Here is a 22278-nt window from a genome sequence, read left to right as displayed (position 1 = left end):
CCTCTGTCCTTGTCAGAAGTGTCCCACAGCTTATTTTTCCCCCGTATCACTCCTTTTATGCTCAGATTTTTCTTATTCTAATTATTTACTGTTCATGTTCTTTCGTTCTCCACTACCTTTTTTCTGTCCTTTTTTTTCTCTCACTCTCCTTTGCTGACCCAAAGCACTAGGCCAGGGAGTTTTTCTGTACCAGCCTATCACCTTAACTTGCTTTGCCACACCAGTTTGGCATAAGGATCCCCACTGTTCAGCATGGCCCAGCTTGCATCAAAGTAATAAAACGCAGGGCTCAAGGCCCTGTCGCATTTCCACCCCTTCCTTCATTAGTAACAGGAAGTCTGTGATAGAAGAGGGGGCAGAAACTTGGCAAGGGCTTGAGCCCTGCTGCAGCTCAGAGGCCCCGTGTTTTTATTTTTTCTTCCTGTTCAGCACCAGCATGTCCAGTGCTCCCCAGCATTGTACTCCAGTTCTAATGCCCTCCTGCTTCAGCTTTGCAGTCTTCAAGCAGGCCTTCCTTTGCAGCACAACTCGGTTGAAGTTTACATCATGTGCTGAACTCTGATGCTGATCATGTGGTTCTAAATCTTGCAAGATTTGAGACAGAAAGAGATTTGGACTTTGTGACACTGTAAAATTCAGCTGAGTTGTGCTATGCAAAAGAAGACCCATTTGGTGGTAGTGATGTAGGAACAAAAAACTGCACAAGGGCAAAAGATTCCAGGTGCAAGGGTATAATTTTTAGGTGCCACGGCGATCTGGTGCCCAAGATTTGTCAAGCACCAGATTAAGATGACCATTTTAATTTGGAGATTTGATCATTAAGCATGTAGATAGCATGGAGGTTGGTGGACATGAGCATTGTTTAGTCACTTGTCTGCATGGTGTGAGGGTGGCAGACCTCAGGTGTCAGCTGGAAAGATTTTAGACTGTGCTGGGGAAGTGGGGGAAAATGGACTATCTTGGTACATGTGGGTATTGGTGATACAGGAAAATGTAGGAGAGAGGTTCTGGAAGCCAAATTCAAGCTCTTGGGTAGAAAGTTGAAATCCAGGGTGATGATCTAAGAAATGCTTCCCATTCACGCACACAACCCAAGAGGCAGGCAGATCTCTGGAATCTGAATGCATGGATGAGACAGTTGTGTGGGAAAGAGGGATTTAGACATTTTAAAGTTCTGGAGAAGGGGAAGCCTCTGAAAAGATGGTTCCACCCTAAGGGTGGAACCAGGCTATTGGCACTGCCATGTAAATTGAGGTCATGCAGCTTTTATAGGAGAACCTGAGTGAGAGCTGACAGTTGCTCATGAATTTATGATTTGCAGTAAGTATCTGAAGGACACTACAAAAAAGGGAAGTTGGGGCTTTGCAATAGGTTGCAATAAAAACAAAAATAAGCGGGGTGCCTTTAAGGGAAAAGCAGACAGATTTAAGACTTAAATCATCCTTGCTATCTGCTAAGAAGGTTGTAAATATACAATACACATGTTGAAATGTCTTTATGCTAGACGCCTACAAAAATATGAGGTGAGTTAGAATTTATAGTACTAAATGAAGAGGTAAATAGACATCTTGGAGACCTTGGTGGAAGGAGGATAACCAATGAGAGACTGATACTAGGGTATAAATTATCGATAGGGTAGATCAAATTGGAGGAGGGGTGTTGGCTATGGCTATATGTTAGAGGGCATTGAGTCAAACAGAATAAATATTCTGTAGGAAACAGATTGCAGCGTGGAATCTTTAAAGTCCATGTGTAAAGGCAAAGAAAATTGTATTGTGGGTATACTACCATCCGTATGGCCAAACTGAACAGAATATGAAATAGCAGAAATTAGAGACTTCAACAAATTTGGCAATGCTATAATAGTGATTTCAGTTACCCTGATATTGAACAGAAATATCAGGTCAGGAACCTTTAAGGTGTAAAGTTCCTAGATGAAATAAATGACTGCTTTTTGGAGCAGCTGGTTCAGGGATTATTTTAGATGTCCTTAGTGGAATGCAGCATTTGGTGCAGGAGGTAATAGTGTTAGGGGCCACTTGATAATAGCAATCATAATGTGATCAAATTTGAGTTAATTTGTGTAACAGCCATAGAGGTTAAGCATTTAAATCAAATGTGGATATTGTATTAAAAATGCTGGCCTGGAAGCCTGAACCTGATGTTTCCTGGTAGAATCTGTGCTAAGTGATAGCTGACATGGTTAAAAGGGAGGCAAAAGAGGCTGTTCTAGCCAAGCAGGACATAATTCAAAAAATGGAAAAAAGTTCTGAATAGAGAAAACATGTAGTAGTATGAGCACTGGCAACTTAGCTGGAAAGCATTGGTAAGAGAGCCAAAAAGGGAATTCAAAAAGAAGCTTCATATAGAATATTAGAAGCAGAAAGCCTGTAAGTCAGTTGGATCATTTGATCATCACAGAATAAAAGGGGATCTCAGTGAGGATAGGTTCATAGCAGAGACTAAATAAATTTGCTTTGGTCTTTACTGAGGAAGACGTAAGACAGTTAATACCAGGAATAGTATTTTTGTTTTTTATAGCATTTTGCATGGCACTAACATCTGTCTGGCCCCTAGAACCTTTTTAAAAATTGATGTCAGCCACGCTCCAATTGTCAGGTAATGTACATGTTTTTAATAAAAGATTACAGATAATAATTGTAACTCTTCAGGCTCATTTTTGAGCGCTTTCAGTACTCTGCGGTGTATACCATCCAGGCCAAGTGTGATTTGCTGCTCATCAACTGGCCTTTTAACTTTACTCTTTCTGTTCTGAGTTGCAAAAAAAATGTTTCCAACAAAAACACACACTCTCAACATCTACTTACACTAGATTAACTGCCTCACATATTGTGCCAAAAAAAAAAAAAAAAGGCGGCAGAACAGGGAGGCAAAACTTGCTTAGCTAAACCCATGTTGACTGTCCCATTAAACCAAGTCTATCGACGTTCAATAATTAATGGTGGCGTTTTAGAGGAACTCAAATCATAGTAAACCTGGAAGATGTAAAGGCCAAGTTGATGAGCAGCAAATCATACCTGGCCTGGATGGTATACACCGCAGAGTACTGAAAGAGCTCAAAAATGAACCTGAAGAGCTGTCCCATTAAACCAAGTCTAGCGATGTTCAATAATTAATGGTGGCATTTTAGAGGAACTCAAACAAATCATAGTGAAGCTGGAAGATGTAAAGGCCAAGTTCTCTGTTTGGAGGAAGTTAGATAATGTAGTACCACAGGTATCTGTATTTGGGCTGCTGCTTTTTAACATTCTTATAAATGATATAGAAATGGGAAGAAGTGAGGATCAAATTTTCAAATGACACACTAATATAGTAGATGATGGCATATAAAGACCTTTTCCAGTCTGTCCAACAAGATAAACTCATAACATAAGGTATGATGTGATTTGTCCTTGCCATTTTCAGGCACTAGAAGTCTGCTCGGCACTGGCCTTTCTAGCCAACTATTGAAGCCCCACTCCAGCCTATCCAAATCTGTCCAGCCACGATCAGGACACAGATAGTAGAAGTCTGCCTGGCACTGGCTTTACTTCCCAGTTAACTGGAGTTGGCATTTAATCAACCCTTTTTGGTTCCATTCTTTCCATACAGGATTCATTTGTGTTTATCCCATGCATTTTTGAATTCTGTTAGGTTTTCATTTCCACCATTTCCCACGGAAAGGCATTCTGGGTGTCTACCACCCTGTCTGTGAAAAAGTACTTCTGGCGTTATTCCTAAAGCAGCCTCCCTACAACCTAAATTCATATTCTCTAGTTCTACTGCCTTCCTGTCTCTGGAAAGGTTTGCTTCTATATTAATATCTTTTAAGTATCATATCACCCTGTCTCTCCTTTCCTCCAGGTAGTGGTTCCCAAACCTGGTCCTGGAGGCACCCTAGCAGTCAGGTTTTCAGGATATCCACAATGAATATTCATGAGAGATTTGCATGCGGTGGAGGTAGTGCATGCAAATATCTCTCATGGATATTCATTGAGGATATCTTGAAAACCTGATTGGCAGGGGTGCCTCCAGGACCAGATTTGGGAACCAGTGCTCCAGGGTATATATTTTCAGGTTAAGTGTCTCATCATACGTCTTGTGTTGCAAACTCCATCCCATTCTTGTTGCTTTTCTCTGAATCACTTTACGTCCTTAGCAAGATATGGCCTCCAAAACTGAACACAATATTCCAAGTGGGGCCTCACCAGTGACTTGTACAGGGGAATCAGAATCTCCTTTCTTCTGCTGGTTATACCCCTCTCTGCAGCCTAACATTCTTCTGGCTGTGGCCACCTACTTGTCACCTTGAGATCCTCAGACACCATCACCCCAAGATTCCTCTCCTCAGCTGTGCTTATCAATCTCTTGCCTCCTATGTTGTACATCTCCTTTGGATTTGTGCATCCCAAGTGCATCACTCTGCACTTCCCCACATTAAATTTTAACTGCTAGACTTGTGGCCATTCTAGTTTTGGGATATCTCTTCTCATGGTTTCTACTTCCTATGGGGTAGCCACTCTATTGGCTATCTTCGTGTCATCCACAAAGGCAAACTTTTCCTTCTAACCCTTCAGCAATGTCTCTCACAAATAAACAGAATCTGCTCCAGTACCAACCCCTAAGGCACGTCACTATTCGCCTTCCTTTTCTCTTAGCGGATTCCATTTACTACTACCCTGTCACTCGTTGGTCAACAAGTTTCCAATCCAGTTCACCATTTTGGGGCCTCAGTTCAGCCTTCTCAGGTTATTCAGGAGTTTTCAGTGAGGAACTATATTGAAGGCTTTGCTGAAATCTGTGTAGAATACATCTAGCACATGTCCTTTATCCAGTTCTTAGGTCATCTAGTCAAAGAAATCAGATTTGCTTGGCAAGGTTTTCCTTTAGTAAAACCACATTGCTTCAGATCCTGCAACCCGTTGGATCCATCTTTGCCTTCAGCAGTGGCGACTCCTTTATTTTTCCTACCACTGAGATGAGGCTTACCAGCCTATACTTTCCCACTTCTTCCCTATCCTCACTTTTGTGAAGAGGGACCACGTCCTCTTGTCTGCAGTTCTGTGGAATCTCTTCTGTCTTTAAAGATCTATTAAATCCTTAAGAAGTCACGCCAGGATTTCTCTGAGCTCCCTTAGTATTCTGGGATGTACCCCATTCAGCCCCATAGTTATTGACCTTCTTCCCCCCCCCCCCCCCCCCCCCCCCCCCCGGTGATTGTGACAGTACTCATTCACAAATCCAGAAGGATGTGCAGATGAGAATGTGGGAGATCCCCCTCACTCTCCGCCTTAAGGTTGACTCTGTATGTAGAGTTTAGGACTCTAGGATTGACGAAGCAGCAGCAGAAAAGGCCATTATTAAGATGGACTTGGGAAAATCTACTGCTTATTTCTAGGGTAAGCAGCATAAAATCTGTTTTACTTTTTTGGATCTTGCTAGGTATTTGTATCCTGGATTGGCCACTGTTGGAATCAAGATACTGGACTGATGGATTTCCGTTCTGTCCCAGTATTTGCAACTCTTATGTTCTTATAGTCATAATTACTGTGATCGCTTCTCCACTTGAACCAGATTTCCAAGACCTGTGTCCGAGGAGAGAAGTTTAGACATTGGAGTCTTTTTTTTTTTTTTTTGGGGGGGGGGGGGGTAGTATTTTGTGGTGGGTCCCCCCCCCCCCCCCCAGAATGCTGTGCTCACTTTCTGCATACTTTCTTATCAGCTGTTCATAGGCATGTATCTGCAGAATAGTGTATGCAGTGTTGGCATATGCAGACAATTCTCTCTTATAAGAAGGCTGAGCAACTCCATTCACTAGTGGGAAAATGGAAGGAGCATGGAAAACACATGATCTAGATTACCTATGATATTTTCGATTCAACTTCAAGAGCTACTGCAATGGGTATTGACTCCAGGCTTTAGACCTCGGTTATGATGTGGAAGTAAAGCTTGTTGATGTGCCTTGCTATAGAGAGAATCTCTTTAGAGATAAGGTGTAGGATGCTGCTACCCTAGTCAAGCAGCACAGTAATACTGACCCTCTCAGGCCCATTTCTAACCTGGTCCCCTCTTCTAGGAGGTGCCAGAGTGGAGGGCAGAGGAGTCCCCAATATTCTCAAAGCCATAGATAACCCTCATCGGTTAACAAAGGGATCCTACTTTCAACCCAAACAGCAGAGGGCGAATAAGCCACAGCCAGTGCTGCAGCTAAAAGCAGGGTGGGGTTTTGACAGCCTTCATGAGAACATAGCCAGTATCCATACCATATGACCAACTGGTAGAAGGGAGACTTTTTTTTTTTTTTTGCCAAGCAGGGGCCCATTTATTTCTAGTCAGTGGATTGTGAAAATCATCTGTTAGGCATACTGTCTTTATCTGTTTGAAATACCACCAAATTGCCCACCAAGAGCATCATGGTCAAGCTATCAGGAGTTGCCTTCTCATGTACCTGCAAAAGCAGTCTAACCCATTCACCATGGGAAAGAGCAATATTTTCTGGGGGAATTCTGTCCCATCCTAGACCAAAGGGTCCTGAACAAGTTTTTAGTAAGAACAGTTCTGGATGCTTTCCCTAGACACTAATACACTTTCTACAAAAGGGGAGCTGATTGTTTTCTGGACTTAAAGAACCCTTACTTGTACATAGAGGGATTCTAGTCACAGGAAGTATCTCAAATTCGTCATAGGGAAATACCACTACCGGGATCACATACTGACTCATGTCTTCAGCTCCTTGGGTTTTCACAAATGCCTTGTGGTTGCAGCAGCATTTCTACTTAGATTGGAAGTTCATATGTTCACTATTTGGACTATGTGCTTGTAGAGAGCACATCTCGAGAAGGAGTAGAAGGATCTGTGCTGCAGTTAATAGAGCTCATTATAAATTATTCCAACTTAAGAACATAAGCGTTGCCATACTGGGTCAGACCGAAGGTCCATCAAACTCAGTATCGTGTTTTTTTTTCCCTAATTAATTTTATTTCAGAAATGTAAAAAGAAACCGACGTACAATTTTTTTTAGCAAAACCATAAAAGTATCCTGTTTCTGACCATAGCCAATTAAGGTAACGTGTATCTGGCAAGATCCCAAAAGAGTAAAACAGATTTTATACTGCTTATTCTCTGGCAACAAATTCTAGAATTTAATTACATGTTGAATGAAAAATATTTTCTCTGGTTTGTTTTAAATTCACTATTTAGTAGCTTTTGTTGCCTGCCTCCTAGTCCTAGTATTTTAGAAAGGGGAAACAAGTGATTCATATCTACCTGTTCCACTCAGTATTTATAGATCTACTACTACTACTTGACATTTATATAGCGCTACTAGGGTTACACAGCGCTGTACAATTTAATGAAAGAGGGCAGTCCCTGCTCAAAGGAGCTTACAATCTAAAGGACGAAATGACAAGTTGGGGTAGTCTAGGTTTCTTGAATAGTGGTTAGATGCCAAAGGCGACACTGAAGAGATGGGCTTTGAGCAAGGATTTGAAGATGGGCAGGGAAGGGGCCTGGCGTATGGGCTCTATCATATTTATTTATTGGGATTTATTAGCCGCCTTTATGAAGAGATTAACCCAAGGCAGTGTATAGCAGGTATAGTTTTTACTAGTAAAAAAAGGCCCGTTTCTGACACACATGAAACGGGTGCTAGCAAGGTCTTCCTCGGAGAGTGTGTATGTTTGAGAGAGAGTGTGTGAGAGTGTGTGACAGAGAGAGAGTGTGTGTGTGTGACAGAGAGAGAGAGTGTGTGTGTGTGTGACACAGAGAGAGAGTGTGTGTGTGTGACAGAGAGAGAGTGAGTGTGGGTGCGAGTGTGTCTGTGAGAGAGAGTGTGTGTGTGAGAATGAGTGTGTGCGAGTGCATATGTGAGCCACAGTGAGTGTGAGAGTGTTTCACACAGATACAGTGTGTGTGAGGTGTTTGTGTGAAACTGAGAGAGTATGTGTGCGATACACAGACTCTTGTGAGAGCGAGAGTGTATGAGATCGAGAGTGACTGTGTGACACATAGAGAGTAAATGTGATACAGTGTGAGACATAGAGTGTGTGATAGTGTATGAGAGTGAGAGAGACACTGTGTGTGTGCCAGAGATATTTCCCCCTCCCTCTGTTTGGTTGCAGGACCCCTCCCTCTCCCTATCTGGTTCCCCTCCCCCCTTCTCTCAGGTCTCCCCCCCCCCCCCCCCCCCCAGCTTTCAGGTCTCAGGACCCCCCATCCGTATCTGGCCTCAGGACCCCTTCCCCCTCCGTTGTCTCAGGCCCCACCCCTTGCCGCCACGCCCCCCTGAGGTCGCAGCCGCTCACCCCTTCGCTCCCCCCTGAGGTCGCCGCCGCTCCCCCCTGCCTCCGAATTCAGCTCAGCTGCCATTTCCGGCCACTGCTGCTTCTCCTGTTGAGCAGCAGCGGCCGGTACAAAAACAAAAAAAACAAATTGAACCTGCAAAAATGCTTTTAAAAAGGAAGCGGGGCACCGCAGGCAGCCATCAGCTGTCAGCTCTGCATCCGCTGCTCCTCTCACCTCTCACGTCACTGCCCCTGGAGTAGAACCCCGGAGGAGCACAGCGATGTGAGAGGTGGATGTTCAGGCTGCTGCAATCAGTGTTTATGGAGTTACTAGTAAAAAAGCCCCGTTTCTGATGCAAATGAAACGGGGGCTTGCAAGGTTTTCTTCTGTGTGCATGTGGGAGTATGTGTCCCCCTGCCCTCTGCCCTCTCTCCCTTCCCCTGTGCAGTCTGTCCCCTCCCCCCTCGGAGTCGAGTCCTTCAGTGTTAAGTTTCTTTCTGTGTTTGTGTTACAGAGATAGTGAGGGCTTCTGCCCTCTCTCTCCTCCCCCCTCCCCCCTCTGAGTCCTTCACTGTTACAGAGAGCGATTTGATTTTGTGCTTTGCTGTGTTTTCCTTCACTGTTTGTGTTACAGAGAGAGCGAGGGCGGGGCAGACACTCATGGGGAAACCGGATATCTCTCCCCCGTCACACTTCCGGCTGGAGGCTTCATTTAGAACGTTGGTGGTGCCTTTTATATATAGAGATTTTGATTGCCATTAACATTTGCTCGTTAATCGTAAACAATGACGAGGAATCAACACAAATAGTAAGAGTAGTTTCTTTCATTGTGCCTGACAATGTGTTTTAAGTATTGCTGGCTTTCAGGAAAGATGCCACAAGAAAGTCTTAAAAATGTAAGCAGAGGAGGTTTGCTTTCTGTTGTGATGGAAAGGCCCTAAACTCAGTCAAGTTTAAAATCCAACTTGCTTAGGGTACACCTTAGTGCATCTGTCGCTTATCACCAGTATGTGCAATACTGGCTCAGACCCAGTATCCTGTTTCCAACAGTGGCCAGTCCAGGTCACAAGTGCCTAGCAAGATCCTAGAACAGTAAAAACCCATCTCTGTACAGCCTTTAGTTTGATTTAATGTGAGCACTGCTCTTATTGAAGCCTCCCATCAAGCCTTCTAAAGTGTCATGGTTTTAACCCAGCTGATAAATGCTGTCTTTAAGCTGCTCGATACCTGTGAACTGAAGTACCTCGCTTGGAAAGTCTTATTTTGGTGTTGATGACTTTAGCATACAGAGTGAATGAGCTCTAGGCTCTAGTAACTGAGATTTCCTTTAACCAGTTTATCTTGCCACTTTATTTCCCAGGCTTTATGCCCTTAAAGGTGAAAGTGCATTGCACACATTGGATTTATAATGAGCAAGAGAGTACTGGCCTCCTGTTTGGAGTGAACTATTGCCCTGAGAAGGTCCTCCTAACCTTGTTTCTTTTGACCCAGATAGATTAGGGACTGCTGTCAACAAATGTCAACTGTCTAATTTACTGGCAGATTGCTTGAGCATTTCCTACACTTATGCTCAGGCAGGTTTGATTTTTTTTTAGGGTCATATTACAATTTATGATGCCAGAGCTATGATGGTGTTGGCAGACTACTTGAGAGAACCTCTGTGGAGTAAATTTGCAGAGTCGTGACATGGATATCCGTTCATATGTTCTCCTCTAAATACTGTTAGCCAGTATTGGGAGGTGAACATATGAACTGATATCCCCAGTAAGTTTAGCCAGTCAGTCCTTCAGAATCTTTTTGGGGATTACAATCAGACCCTGTCTCCAATCCAGCCTGTTCCAGGCTGCCTTCCAAAAATAGGGGGTGGGGGAATATTCAGCATCTTGGGGTTTTTTTTTTTCAATTTTTCTGTTCAAGGCAACCTGTAGCTAAGGAGTCTATGTTGTGAGGACATTTTATCTTGCTTTTCTTAGGAAAAAAGAAAACTGGTTACCTGTTGCAGGTGTTCTCTGTGGACAGCAGGATACAATTTCTCACATAACTGCTCACATTATCCACTCACTTCCACATGGAGTTTTAGTCACGCTGAATAAATAGACTGGCCAGATATGCTCATGCCTGGTGAAGTGATTTGAGAAACTTCTATTCTCCGAGGACAAGCATGCTGCTTGTTCTTACGACTGGGTTGTCGTCCATGGCAGCCCCGTCCAACGGAACAAAAACTTCGCGGGTGGTCCCGCACGCAGGGCACGCCCACCGCGCATGTGCGGCCGCCTTCCCGCCGTGCGTGACCGTTCCCGCTCAGTTTTTTCGATTCCGCGCTGGAGAGAGACGATTGGCTATGTTCCCTGGATTTAAAGGACGCTTACACTCACATCCCGATACTGCCAGCTCACAGACAGTATCTCCGATTCCGTCTGGGGACACGGTACTTTCAGTATTGTGTGCTGCCCTTTGGGCTCGCCTCTGCACCACGAGTATTCACGAAGTGTCTCGTGGTGGTTGCGGCGTATGTACGCAAGCTGGGAGTGCATGTGTTCCCGTATCTCGACGATTGGCTGGTCAAGAGCACCTCAGAGGCAGGAGCTCTGCGGTCCATGCAGTGTACTATCCACCTTCTGGAGCTGCTGGGGTTTGTGATAAATTATCCAAAGTCCCATCTCCAGCCAGTCCAATCTCTGGAATTCATAGGAGCGCTGCTGAATTCTCAGACGGCTCAGGCCTTCCTTCCCGAAGCAAGGGCGCAGAACCTTCTATCCCTTGCCTCTCAGACCAGAGCGTCTCAGCAGATCACAGCTCGGCAGATGTTGAGACTCCTGGGTAATATGGCCTCCACGGTTCATGTGACTCCCATGGCTCGCCTTCACATGAGACCGGCTCAATGGACCCTAGCTTCCCAGTGGTGTCAAGCTGCCGGGAATCTAGAGGATGTCATCCGTCTGTCCATCAGTTGCCGTGATTCGCTGCACTGGTGGACCATTCGGACCAATTTGACCCTGGGACGTCCATTCCAAATTCCGCAGCCCACGAAAGTGCTGATGACGGATGCATCTCGCCTGGGGTGGGGAGCTCATGTCGATGGACTCCACACCCAGGGTCTGTGGTCCATCCAGGAACAAGATCTTCAGATCAACCTCCTGGAGCTCCGAGCGGTCTGGAACGCGCTGAAGGCCTTCAGAGATCGGCTGTCCTACCAAATCATCCAAATTCGGACAGACAATCAGGTTGCAATGTATTACATCAACAAGCAGGGGGGCACCGGATCTCGCCCCCTGTGTCAGGAAGCCGTTGGGATGTGGCGTTGGGCTTGCCAGTTCGGCATGCTTCTCCAAGCCACATACCTGGCAGGCGTAAACAACAGTCTGGCCGACAGACTGAGCAGAATCATGCAACCGCACGAATGGTCGCTCCATTCCAGAGTGGTATGCAAGATCTTCCGAGAGTGGGGCACTCCCTCGGTGGACCTTTTTGCCTCTCAGACCAACCATAAGCTGCCTCTGTTCTGTTCCAGACTACAGGCACACGGCAGACTGGCGTCGGATGCCTTTCTCCTCCATTGGGGGACCGGCCTCCTGTATGCTTATCCTCCCATACCTTTGGTGGGGAAGACCTTACTGAAGCTCAAGCAAGACCATGGCACCATGATTCTGATAGCGCCTTTTTGGCCCTGTCAGATCTGGTTCCCTCTACTTCTGGAGTTGTCCTCCGAAGAACCGTGGAGATTGGAGTGTTTTCCGACTCTCATTTCGCAGAACGACGGAGCGCTTCTGCACTCCAACCTTCAGTCTCTGGCTCTCACGGCCTGGATGTTGAGGGCGTAGACTTTGCTTCTTTGGGTTTGTCTGAGGGTGTCTCCCGCGTCTTGCTTGCCTCTAGAAAGGATTCCATTAAAAAGAGTTACTTTTTTAAGTGGAGGAGGTTTGTCGTTTGGTGTGAGAGCAAGGCCTTAGAACCTCGCTCTTGTCCTGCACAGAACCTGCTTGAATACCTTCTGCACTTATCAGAGTCTGGCCTCAAGACCAACTCAGTAAGGAATCACCTTAGTGCGATTAGTGCTTACCATTATCGTGTAGAGGGTAAAGCCATCTCTGGAGAGCCTTTAGTCGTTCGATTCATGAGAGGCTTGCTTTTGTCAAGGCCCCCTGTCAAGCCTCCTGCAGTGTCATGGGATCTCAACATCGTCCTCACCCAGCTGATGAAACCTCCTTTTGAGCCACTGAATTCCTGCCATCTGAAGTACTTGACCTGGAAGGTCATTTTCTTGGTGGCAGTTACTTCAGCTCGTAGAGTCAGTGAGCTGCAGGCCCTGGTAGCTCATGCTCCGTATACCAAATTTCATCATAACAGAGTAGTCCTCCGCACTCACCCTAAGTTTCTGCCAAAGGTGGTGTCGGAGTTCCATCTTAATCAGTCGATTGTCTTGCCAACTTTCTTTCCCAGACCACATACCCGCCCTGCTGAACGTCAGTTGCACACATTGGGCTGCAAACGAGCGTTGGCCTTCTATCTGGAGCGGACACAGCCCCACAGACAGTCCGCCCAATTGTTTGTTTCTTTCTACCCCAATAGGAAAGGGGTCGCTGTCGGGAAACGCACCATCTCCAGTTGGCTAGCAGATTGCATTTCCTTCACTTACGCCCATGCTGGGCTGACACTTGAGAGTCATGTCACGGCTCATAGTGTTAGAGCCATAGCAGCGTCAGTGGCCCACTTGAAGTCAGCCACTATTGAAGAGATTTGCAAGGCTGCGACGTGGTCATCTGTCCACACATTCACATCACATTACTGCCTCCAGCAGGATACCCGACGCGACAGTCGGTTCGGGCAGTCGGTGCTGCAGAATCTGTTTGGGGTTTGAATCCAACTCCACCCTCCAGGACCCAAATTTGTTCTGGTCAGGCTGCATTCTCAGTTAGTTGTTCTTTGTAGGTCAATTTCTGTTATGCCCTCGCCGTTGCGAGGTTCAATTGACCTGGGTTCTTGTTTTGAGTGAGCCTGAGAGCTAGGGATACCCCAGTCGTGAGAACAAGCAGCCTGCTTGTCCTCGGAGAAAGCGAATGATACATACCTGTAGCAGGTGTTCTCCGAGGACAGCAGGCTGATTGTTCTCACCTACCCTCCCTCCTCCCCTTTGGAGTTGCGTTTTTTCCTCATTCCTTTGCTTGTCATTCAACTGAGCGGGAACGGTCGCGCACGGGCGGGAAGGCAGCCGCGCATGTGCGGTGGCTGTGCCCTGCGTGCGGGACTGCCCACGGTTTTTGTTCCGGTTGGTGGGGGCTGCCGTGGACGTCAACCCAGTCGTGAGAACAATCAGTCTGCTGTCTTCGGAGAACACCTGCTACAGGTATGTATCATTCGCTGTACATAATAAGCTGGAGAAGCTTTCCTATGTGGGCTTGGCCAGTATCACCCATTCTGTGAGAACTTGTATCCTGCCTGCAATAGGTAAATAACTTGGTTTTATGGTCTTGTTGCTTTTTCAACTCAAAGGTTTTTTCCGGGCTTTTATTTTACAATAGGTGGAAGACTTCACACACATGAAATCCAGCTGTAAAATCAAGTTCTACTTTACAGGAAACCCTTACTTTCAAAATGAAGTTATCGTAAAGGAGTTTCAGTGTGGACCCTCAGGTAAGGACATAAATTTCTCTGTGTTGGGTTTGTAGAGGCCTTCAATGTGAAGGTATCATGTGTAGTAGCAGCTCTAGCATTGACTTATGAGCCTCTAAAGCAAGTGGCATCCCATAAGCTCTCTAAAAGCAGTATGCTCTCTTCTATTTGTGTTTGGATTTCTTTAGTTTATCATCTGAAGTTTGAGAGGGTTAGATAGACTATTACTTTGTTGTTGCTATTAAACCTCTCTGTATTTGGTGGCTCAGCTGAAAAATGAGTCTGAGGATGCTACAGGGGTGTGAGGGACTGCCAGGCAGTAATTCTGCAATTAGAACTGGTGGCCAGATTTCAGGTCCTATGGTTGGAGGATTACCAGAAGAAGCCTTGCTGTATGACCCCCAGATGTGGATTGTTGCTGCAGAGTCTGTGCTAAAAGTTGGGGGGGGGGGGACCTTGGGTAGCAGCAAGTTTGAACAAGGCCCAATAGAATTCTGATTGACCTGGTAGCTTAAGTAACTGGTGAAATAGATTTCTAGACCTATTAACCAGTATAAAGTAGCATGAGAATCATGATGTAAGAGCTGCGTATAATATTCTACGAGGACAAGCAGGCCATGTTCTCACATGTGGATGGCATCATCCACGTCGCCTGGTGGAGAGCTTAAGTTACTAGAGCTTTAAGAGTATGTGCAGCGTTCCCACTGTGCATGCGCAAGTGCCTTCCTGCCTGCCACGAGAGTACAGTATCATCAATCTCTTCTCATCCACAGTGAGGAGAGAACGTGATTGTCCTGCGCTCCTCACAGCGTCTAGTGCGTGAGCATACTTTTTTGATTTTTGTACTTTCCCTTTGGGGTTTTTTTCTTCAGAAATTTTTTTCTTCAGAAATGATCCTCTTCCCCCCCCCCCCCCCCCCCCCCCCCCACTTTTAGGTTTCCTTTATTTTTGGCACACTTATTAGGCTTTCTTAGGACTGAGCTCCGTTCGGGCATTTGTCCCTCAATTTTTTTCCCCCCAATATATTCCCTTTTAGTCATAATCGAGTAGTCTGATTTCGCCACAGCTGTTTTCCTTTCCATGTCATCGATGGTTCCCAGTGGTTTTAAGTGCTGTAGCTGCTGCAGTAGGACCATCTCTGGCAAAGACACTCATTCTTGGTGTCTTCAGTGTTTGGGCCTGAACATACCCCTTCCAGCTGTGTTCTTTGCCTTTGTAGGAAAGAGAGAACCCAACTGACCAGAGAGGCTCAAAGGGCAAAGATTTTTGGAGCCCGGTTCAAAACCTCGGTGTTGGTATCGTCATTGATGTTGGGAATTGCATCGGGTGCATCGATCTGTTTGGCTGAGAGGCCTGTCTCAGACATTGGGAGTGGGTGCGCTTCTGGGTCTCCACCTGCCTTGACGCCAGCTGCTGTGTAGGTCCCCCGGGACCAGTCACAATTGGATCTGACACTGAGGCGACGTGTGGATTTGCACCAGCATAGATCCCCCTCGATGCACAGTGCCGGGAGCTCCGGGGCACTGAGTGATTTGGTCCCAGAGAAGCATTGACTCCAGGAGGACTGCTCCTCCTCCGTACAAGAGGTGCCAATGCACGGGTCGCCACACAGCCAGGACCAGGCACCCATCTTGATCCCAGGAGTTCAGCAGTCAGTCTCTGAACTGGCACCCCAGTCTTTCCCGATGAGCACGCTGGGTCATGCTCCCTGAGCTCTTGGCGGATTTCTTTTTAATAAAAATGTTTTTTTATTGAGAAACAACCAGCATGCTGAAATCATAAATCAAAGTACAACCATGTCAGTCCAACCAAGAAATCTGAAACAACTTGAACAATATAGTTTGCATAAAACTTTTTCAAATTCCCCCCAAACCCCAACATCCCCAAAACAATGCAGATCACTGGCACTCGCTCTATAGCGCTATCGAGAAGACAATCGGGGTTCACAAATAACTATGGACTTTGGGAGAAAGACTTCTTGATGGGGTTTTTGCACCAATGTGCGTCGGCATCTGTGGTGCTTGCATTAGCTGTGCCACTTCTGCTGTCCCACAAAGTTTCTGATGCTGGTGTTGCATACAGCGCTGTGTGGGCACCCCCTCGACATCAGTGGAGGAAGCTTTGCTGGCGTCGAGGTTGGAACCCACTCCTCGATACCCTTCTTAAGGACATGGCTCCTCTGTTTCAAGGCAGACTCGAGGAGGAGTCCTATGGCATCCCATCTGACCCCTCCCAGAGGAATGGAGGAAGTTCTACCAGAGTGCCTTTTCTTCCCTGATCATGTGCTGGAAATGGCAGCTGCCATTTCCATTCATTTGGAGTCGAATGACATGCCCAGGGCTGAGATGTTCAAGGTCCTGGACTACAAATCTCCTCCTAAATAGGCTGTGATGGTTCCTCTTCACCGCATCCTGAAAGATGTTCAGGTGAAGAACAGGGAGTCCCCTGTGTTGGTCCCTGGCCTGCCAAAGAAGGTAGACACCATGTATTGGATACAGAATTCCCCAGGGTTTGACAATCTTCAGTTGCCTCCTAATTCCCTGGTGGTAGACTGAGCTGAAAGAGCCAGGAGTTCTAGAGGCTATGCTTTAGCACCCTCTGGCAGATAAGCTAGAACCCTGGTATATTTATTTATTTATTTATTTACTAGCCGTTAAGCCTGTAACAACGGGCTAGTTTTTTTGTTTTCCTATGCCCCGCCCACCAGTTCTGCTGTCTCCCCTGCCCTCCCCCCCAGCATGTTTCCCTCAGTTCCGCCCCCTCCTTCCCTCCCTGCTCCCTCCTCCTCCGATTTCCACGCCCATGACCAAGCCCTCCTCCCTATTGGACTGTACTGCTGGTGGAGGCGGGGCTTGGACTTCTACACTCTTAGCGTTCTGACTCTACTGCGCATTTGCAGGTGAGTCGGTCACTTGCCATTTATATGTTTGATTGCATTTGTACCCTACGTTTTCCACCCTAGTGGAAGGTTCAATGTGGCTTACAATTAACTTAGGAGAAAACAGATTACATGTTAAAAGTGCCATGAGGCCTCTATGTTCATCTCTTATATTTAATCATACCAGCTGATGGCAGCATATACAGAGAATGAAGATGTTTGCTGCATGGTATAGTCATTGTGTTCCTTGGCATTTTTACCTGTCCAAGACATGCCCAAAGCTTTTGATGATATTCTAGGTGAAGCTGAGTTATTAAATCTCAACATTTCAGATTTGTTGCTATTTTGCATAGGCTGCAGAAATAGAAGAGGTGTCTCTAGACGTCCTCAGTTTCCTCCTAAGATGTGGATGGTTCACGAAAGGACTATTGAAGGCATACCAAGAACTAATAATAAGCTTTGAAGGCTGGCATTGTGTCTTCCAGACGCAGATCGATTTATCACCATCTGTTCATTTTTTAAATTTCTGTGTGCTCTTCAGTGTGAAGGATTGCAGTTTGCCTTGTATTCCAGAGCTTCCTGTGGTCAGGGAGACAACCAAAGGTCAAAGAAATGTAAATGTTTGAATTCACAGATTATTAATTTAATTCAAGAGTACTTAAGAATAATATTGATCGAAAAGCCTTTGTCTAGCATCACTTACAAAATCAATTTGAATGTTTAAAGTGAACAGCATCTATTTCTTTGTAAGCCATTTAATGTTTCTTTTTTTTTTTTAATTTGTACTTTTTAAGTACTTGTTTAACATTGCTTTATATGCACTTGCATTCTTTCGGTGAAGGCGTCAAACATTTCATGGATTTTATATATTCTCTATCTGTTCCTTCTCCTGTGGTTCACTTTAATAAGTGTCACTCACTTAAAAAATACACTTCTATAAGTAACGTGCTATAAAGTGTTGCGCTGATAAGTGTCGCGCTTGACAATATGAGACTGGTCAAAGTGTTGCTCAAGGAAGTGTCACTCTTCTGTCGTACAATCTCGGTAGTGGCGCACCAGTAGCTGTGGCTCTGCACAGGGAGGCAGATGCAGCTTCCAAGCGGTTTTTGAGCCATTACCCTTTAGGGAGCTCTTGCTCTTAAACGAGGACCTCAGGAGATTGGTAAAGGATATTAGAGAGACGTGTCCTCTCAGACTCCCTACTCTTCGTCAGAAAGGGTTGCAGTGCACTACAGCTCCTAAGTATTCCAAAGGGCGGGTCATTTGCGATCCACACGGTGCTACCCTGCTCAAGGGTGTAGTCAAAGCAGGCCCTTCAGGCAGAGATGCTTTCGTGCTCCTCACAAGTCCAATGCCGCCGGTTCTTCTGGCGGAGCGGCAGCTCCACAGTTTTCCCAATGAGGTTGCGCTGGGCGTCTTGGTGGTCTCAGTGGAGGGGCAGGCTGTCTCTCGTCCGGAAGGTAGCACAAAGTGAATTGAAATTCCAGTGGCACCAACAACTCTCAGCCTCCCAACTACAGGATTTGAATGATGGAGAAGCTGCATAGAGCCCTAAAGTGGTGGACATTTCCCTACAGTCTTCTTAGAGCAAGGGTTCTTAGTCCAGTCCTCGGGACACAACTAGCTCATTTGGTTTCAGAATATCCCCAATGGATGTACATGAGCTGGGTTTGCATACACTGTCTTTATTATATGCAAATCTCATGCATATATATTAGGAATGCCCTGAAACGTTGACTGGCTAGGTGTGCCCTGAGGACTGGGATAAGAACCCCTAGTTTAGAGGGAGATTTTTCACCCACTGCAACCCAACTTATATTAATGACAGATGCATCCAAGCAACGCTGGGGAAGCTCATCTAGAAGTTCCATTATCCAGGGAATGTGGTCACACATACAAACAAAACTCCATAACTCAGTTGGAACTCCAAGCAATTTATTATGAAATTCAAGTTTTCATGGCAAATTTCTTATGCTTGTTCATTGTGGAAATCCTGAAAACCTGACTGGTTGGATCTGTCGTGAGGACTGGGTTGAGAATTCCTGTTCTAGACTGATAACAGATACTGACGAGGAAACCAGACTTGATGATATCCAGACAGAGCTACAATTACAGAAGCTTTGTCCTATTTTGTTTTGTAAAGTTATTAAGATAATCAGCAGAATGAGAAGGACAGACATAAAGGAGCACTGTTCCCTGGCATATGCTGGATGCTGGTGTTATCAGTTGCAATTGCTTAGGCCTTCTGGAGTAGAACAACACAACTTGTTCAATAATCCCAGTGCATATCCTTCGTTTTGAATATCCTGACTGGCTAGGTGTTTCTAAGAACTGGGTTGAGAACCACTGGTCTAGACTGATCTGTTTAGTAGAATCTCCTGCACTGATAATGGAAGCTTAAGGGAAGATTTTCTATCCAGACATCATTCATTAGCACTACTAATATGAATGTTGAATGCTCCATACTATTGTAACAGCTTCAAGAAAGCAAGCCACTAAAAAAATTATACAACTTGCGATGAAGGAAATCCTCTATGAGTGATGTTATCAGGAAAAGCTTGAACCATTTTTCTGCATTTCATAGAACCTTCTTCATATCTCTCTAGTAAAGGTGCATCTGACTATAACTGCTTAGTGAATTCACATTAATTAAAACTCTTTCTGTTGCTATCCAAGTTCTTGAAGCAGTTGATGACAGCTCCTCCACCAGAAGACCACCTATTAATGAGACCTTTAACGTAGTTCTACCCCAGCTGATAAGCCCATAGAATCGGGTTTAAAATGCCTGATAGACAAAAACACTTTTCTTAGTAGCAGTTCTTTTGGCTTGAAGAGTGAGCTTCAAGTTCTCATATTATATTTATTTGCAATCTTCTGTGTGAGTGTGGTTTTGAAGGACAGGGGATACTATAATAACATAAGACTTATATGCTGCTTCTGGCCCAAACAAACACTTCATCCAGCCCGTGTAATTGGAACCGAGGGGCCCAGACTGGAGGTCAGAGCCACAGCAGTGATAGAAGTAGCAATAGTGGTTTTCAGGACAATTCTGTTGGATAAGAGACACAGCAGTGCCAATTCAGGCCTCAGGCCACATTCTCCTCTGGTTGGATCCTGAGCATGTGAAATGTGGTGTCCACATTTCCTTCTCCTCCCTCCCCCTCCCCTACTAACATATTACCACATGTCAGGAGGACAACAACAACAATGGCTTGAGCTACACCTCTGTTCTCTGCTGTTGAGCTGGCATGTCAAGCTTAAAACTAACAGTTCAAAGCATAACTTGACCTGGAGCAAAAGAGGACTACACTGCTACTGTCCTACAAGCAGGGCAACCATGGGAATATGCCTGAAGATTGAGGTAGAGAATGTGGTTGCAAGAATGAGTAATGGTATCAAAGGAGCTTTGGATTGTATTGGGGATAGAGAGATTCAAAGGTGCTGAATAATGTGAGTGAGGGGATGGGAGAGGAAACAGCAAGGGATCACAGATATAGGAAGATGTGAATGAAGGGATTTGAAGGTACTTCTGGCTGTGCATAAGGGCACAGAGGTGCTGTGATGTGTAAATGGATTGATGCCCCCCCCCCCCCCCCCCAACAATTACATTTTCTTATTCTGCACTTGCCAGCAATCCCTTCTGTTTTCTTCCCAGGGCCTCATTTTCTAAGATCCTGTGTCTCCCCTCCTCTCTTCCTTGTACTGATAATTAACCAAACCCCCCTTCCTTTTGCTGCCATGAAGGGGGACCAGATAAATAATTTATGGCATTTCTTGAGCATCCTCTTACTTAGAAATAAAAGTAAAATATATATATTTGCTTAAATGGCAGATGACGTTTAATGTGAGCAAGTGCAAGGTGATGCATGTGGGAAAAAAGAACCCGAATTATAGCTACGTCATGCAAGGTTCCATGTTAGGAGTTACGGATCAAGAAAGGGATCTGGGTGTCGTCGTCGATAATAACACTGAAACCTTCTGCTCAGTGTGCTGCTGCGGCTAGGAAAGCGAATAGAATGTTAGGTATTATTAGGAAAGGTATGGAAAGCAGATGTGAGGATGTTATAATGCCTTTGTATCGCTCCATGGTGCAACCGCACCTTGAGTATTGTGTTCAATTCTGGTTGCCGCATCTCAAAAAAGATATAGTAGAATTGGAACAGGTGCAGCGAAGGGCGACTAAAATGATAGTGGGGATGGGACGACTTCCCTATGAAGAAAGACTAAGGAGGCTAGGGCTTTTCAGCTTGGAGAAGAGACGGCTGAGGGGAGACATAGAGGTATATAAAATGAGTGGAGTGGAACAGGTGGATGTGAAGCGTCTGTTCACGCTTTCCAAAAATACTAGGACTAGGGGGCATGCGATTAAACTACAGTGTAGTAAATTCAAAACAAATCGGAGAAACGTTTTCTTCACCCAACGCATAATTAAACTCTGGAATTCGTTGTCGGAGAACATGGTGAATGCGGTTAGCTTAGCAGAGTTTAAAAAGGGGTTAGACGGTTTCCTAAAGGACAAGTCCATAAACCACTACTAAATGGGAAAAATCCACAATTCCAGGAATAACATGTATAGTATGTTTGTATGTTTGGGAAGCTTGCCAGGTGCCCTTGGCCTGGATTGGACAGGATGCTGGGCTCGATGGACCCTTGGTCTTTTCCCAGTGTGGCATTACTTATGTAAAATTATATACATTTTTATGCTCTGCCTTCTTTGGCTACAATATCTGAGGATCAGCTTTAAAAGTAACCCCCCCCCCCCCCCCCTGTGCAATTTCACAGGCATAAAGAATTTCTCCAAAGTGGGGGGGGGGTGATTCAGAGGTGTTCTTTTGTTTGGAATACCCATCAGAGCTTTCTATAGAGCAGGTAGTAATAGGGAGGGTGATGCGAGTGAGATTTGCCTTATATTTGGTGGGTAGAATGCTTGAGTAGATCGATATAAGGAACCATTAAGTGTCAACAGGCTTTCATTCCCATAAAATGTACCGTACAAAAAAGTGTTGATTCTAGTGCCATCTCAATACCAAGCAGAGTGTAAAATAATACAAACCTCTTCAAAAAAAATCATAATAAAAAGTCACTTAGTACCTACAGCAAATCTATAATTACAGCACTAACTTTCACATGACTAGGACTCCACCTGGGGAAAAAGCAGCACCATAAATATTGCAGTGATCCCTAGAAGATCAGTATACCTGAAACAAGACAGGTTGTTATGGAGTTTCTATGCAAGAATGTGTAATAGAATATCCAGTTTGATATGCACACACAACACAGACCCTCACCAAATAAAAAATAAATAACCACAAAGTGAATATAGAAATACACATACAAAATTAAACTGTAACACAAAGAAGCCAGACGCTGTATATAGTGCAACACCAAAGGAACAGAAGGAGATTCATTTCCCCTTGTGCTATGGAAAATATAAAGAAAGACAGCAAATGTCAGGGATGGCATGAGAGAGAGGGGAAGGGGCACACAGGACTATTGCCCTGAGCTTC

General features: G+C 45.2%; 1 protein-coding gene across 1 annotated transcript in view; it reads left to right on the top strand.

Moving 5' to 3' along the window:
- The window catches only part of LOC115463480 (protein SET-like), a 65573-nt gene that overhangs the window by 22006 nt on the left and 21289 nt on the right, over positions 1 to 22278 (top strand). The window contains exon 3 of the mRNA XM_030194020.1: positions 13803 to 13914. Coding sequence (XP_030049880.1) covers positions 13803 to 13914 — 112 coding nt within the window. The remainder of the gene's footprint in view (positions 1 to 13802; positions 13915 to 22278) is intronic.

The sequence above is a fragment of the Microcaecilia unicolor genome, chromosome 2 (genome assembly GCF_901765095.1).
Source record: "Microcaecilia unicolor chromosome 2, aMicUni1.1, whole genome shotgun sequence".
In the NCBI taxonomy this organism is placed as follows: Eukaryota; Metazoa; Chordata; class Amphibia; order Gymnophiona; family Siphonopidae; genus Microcaecilia; species Microcaecilia unicolor.
The sequence above is the reverse complement of the archived record's forward strand: the minus strand, read 5'-3'. Positions and strand labels throughout refer to the sequence as shown.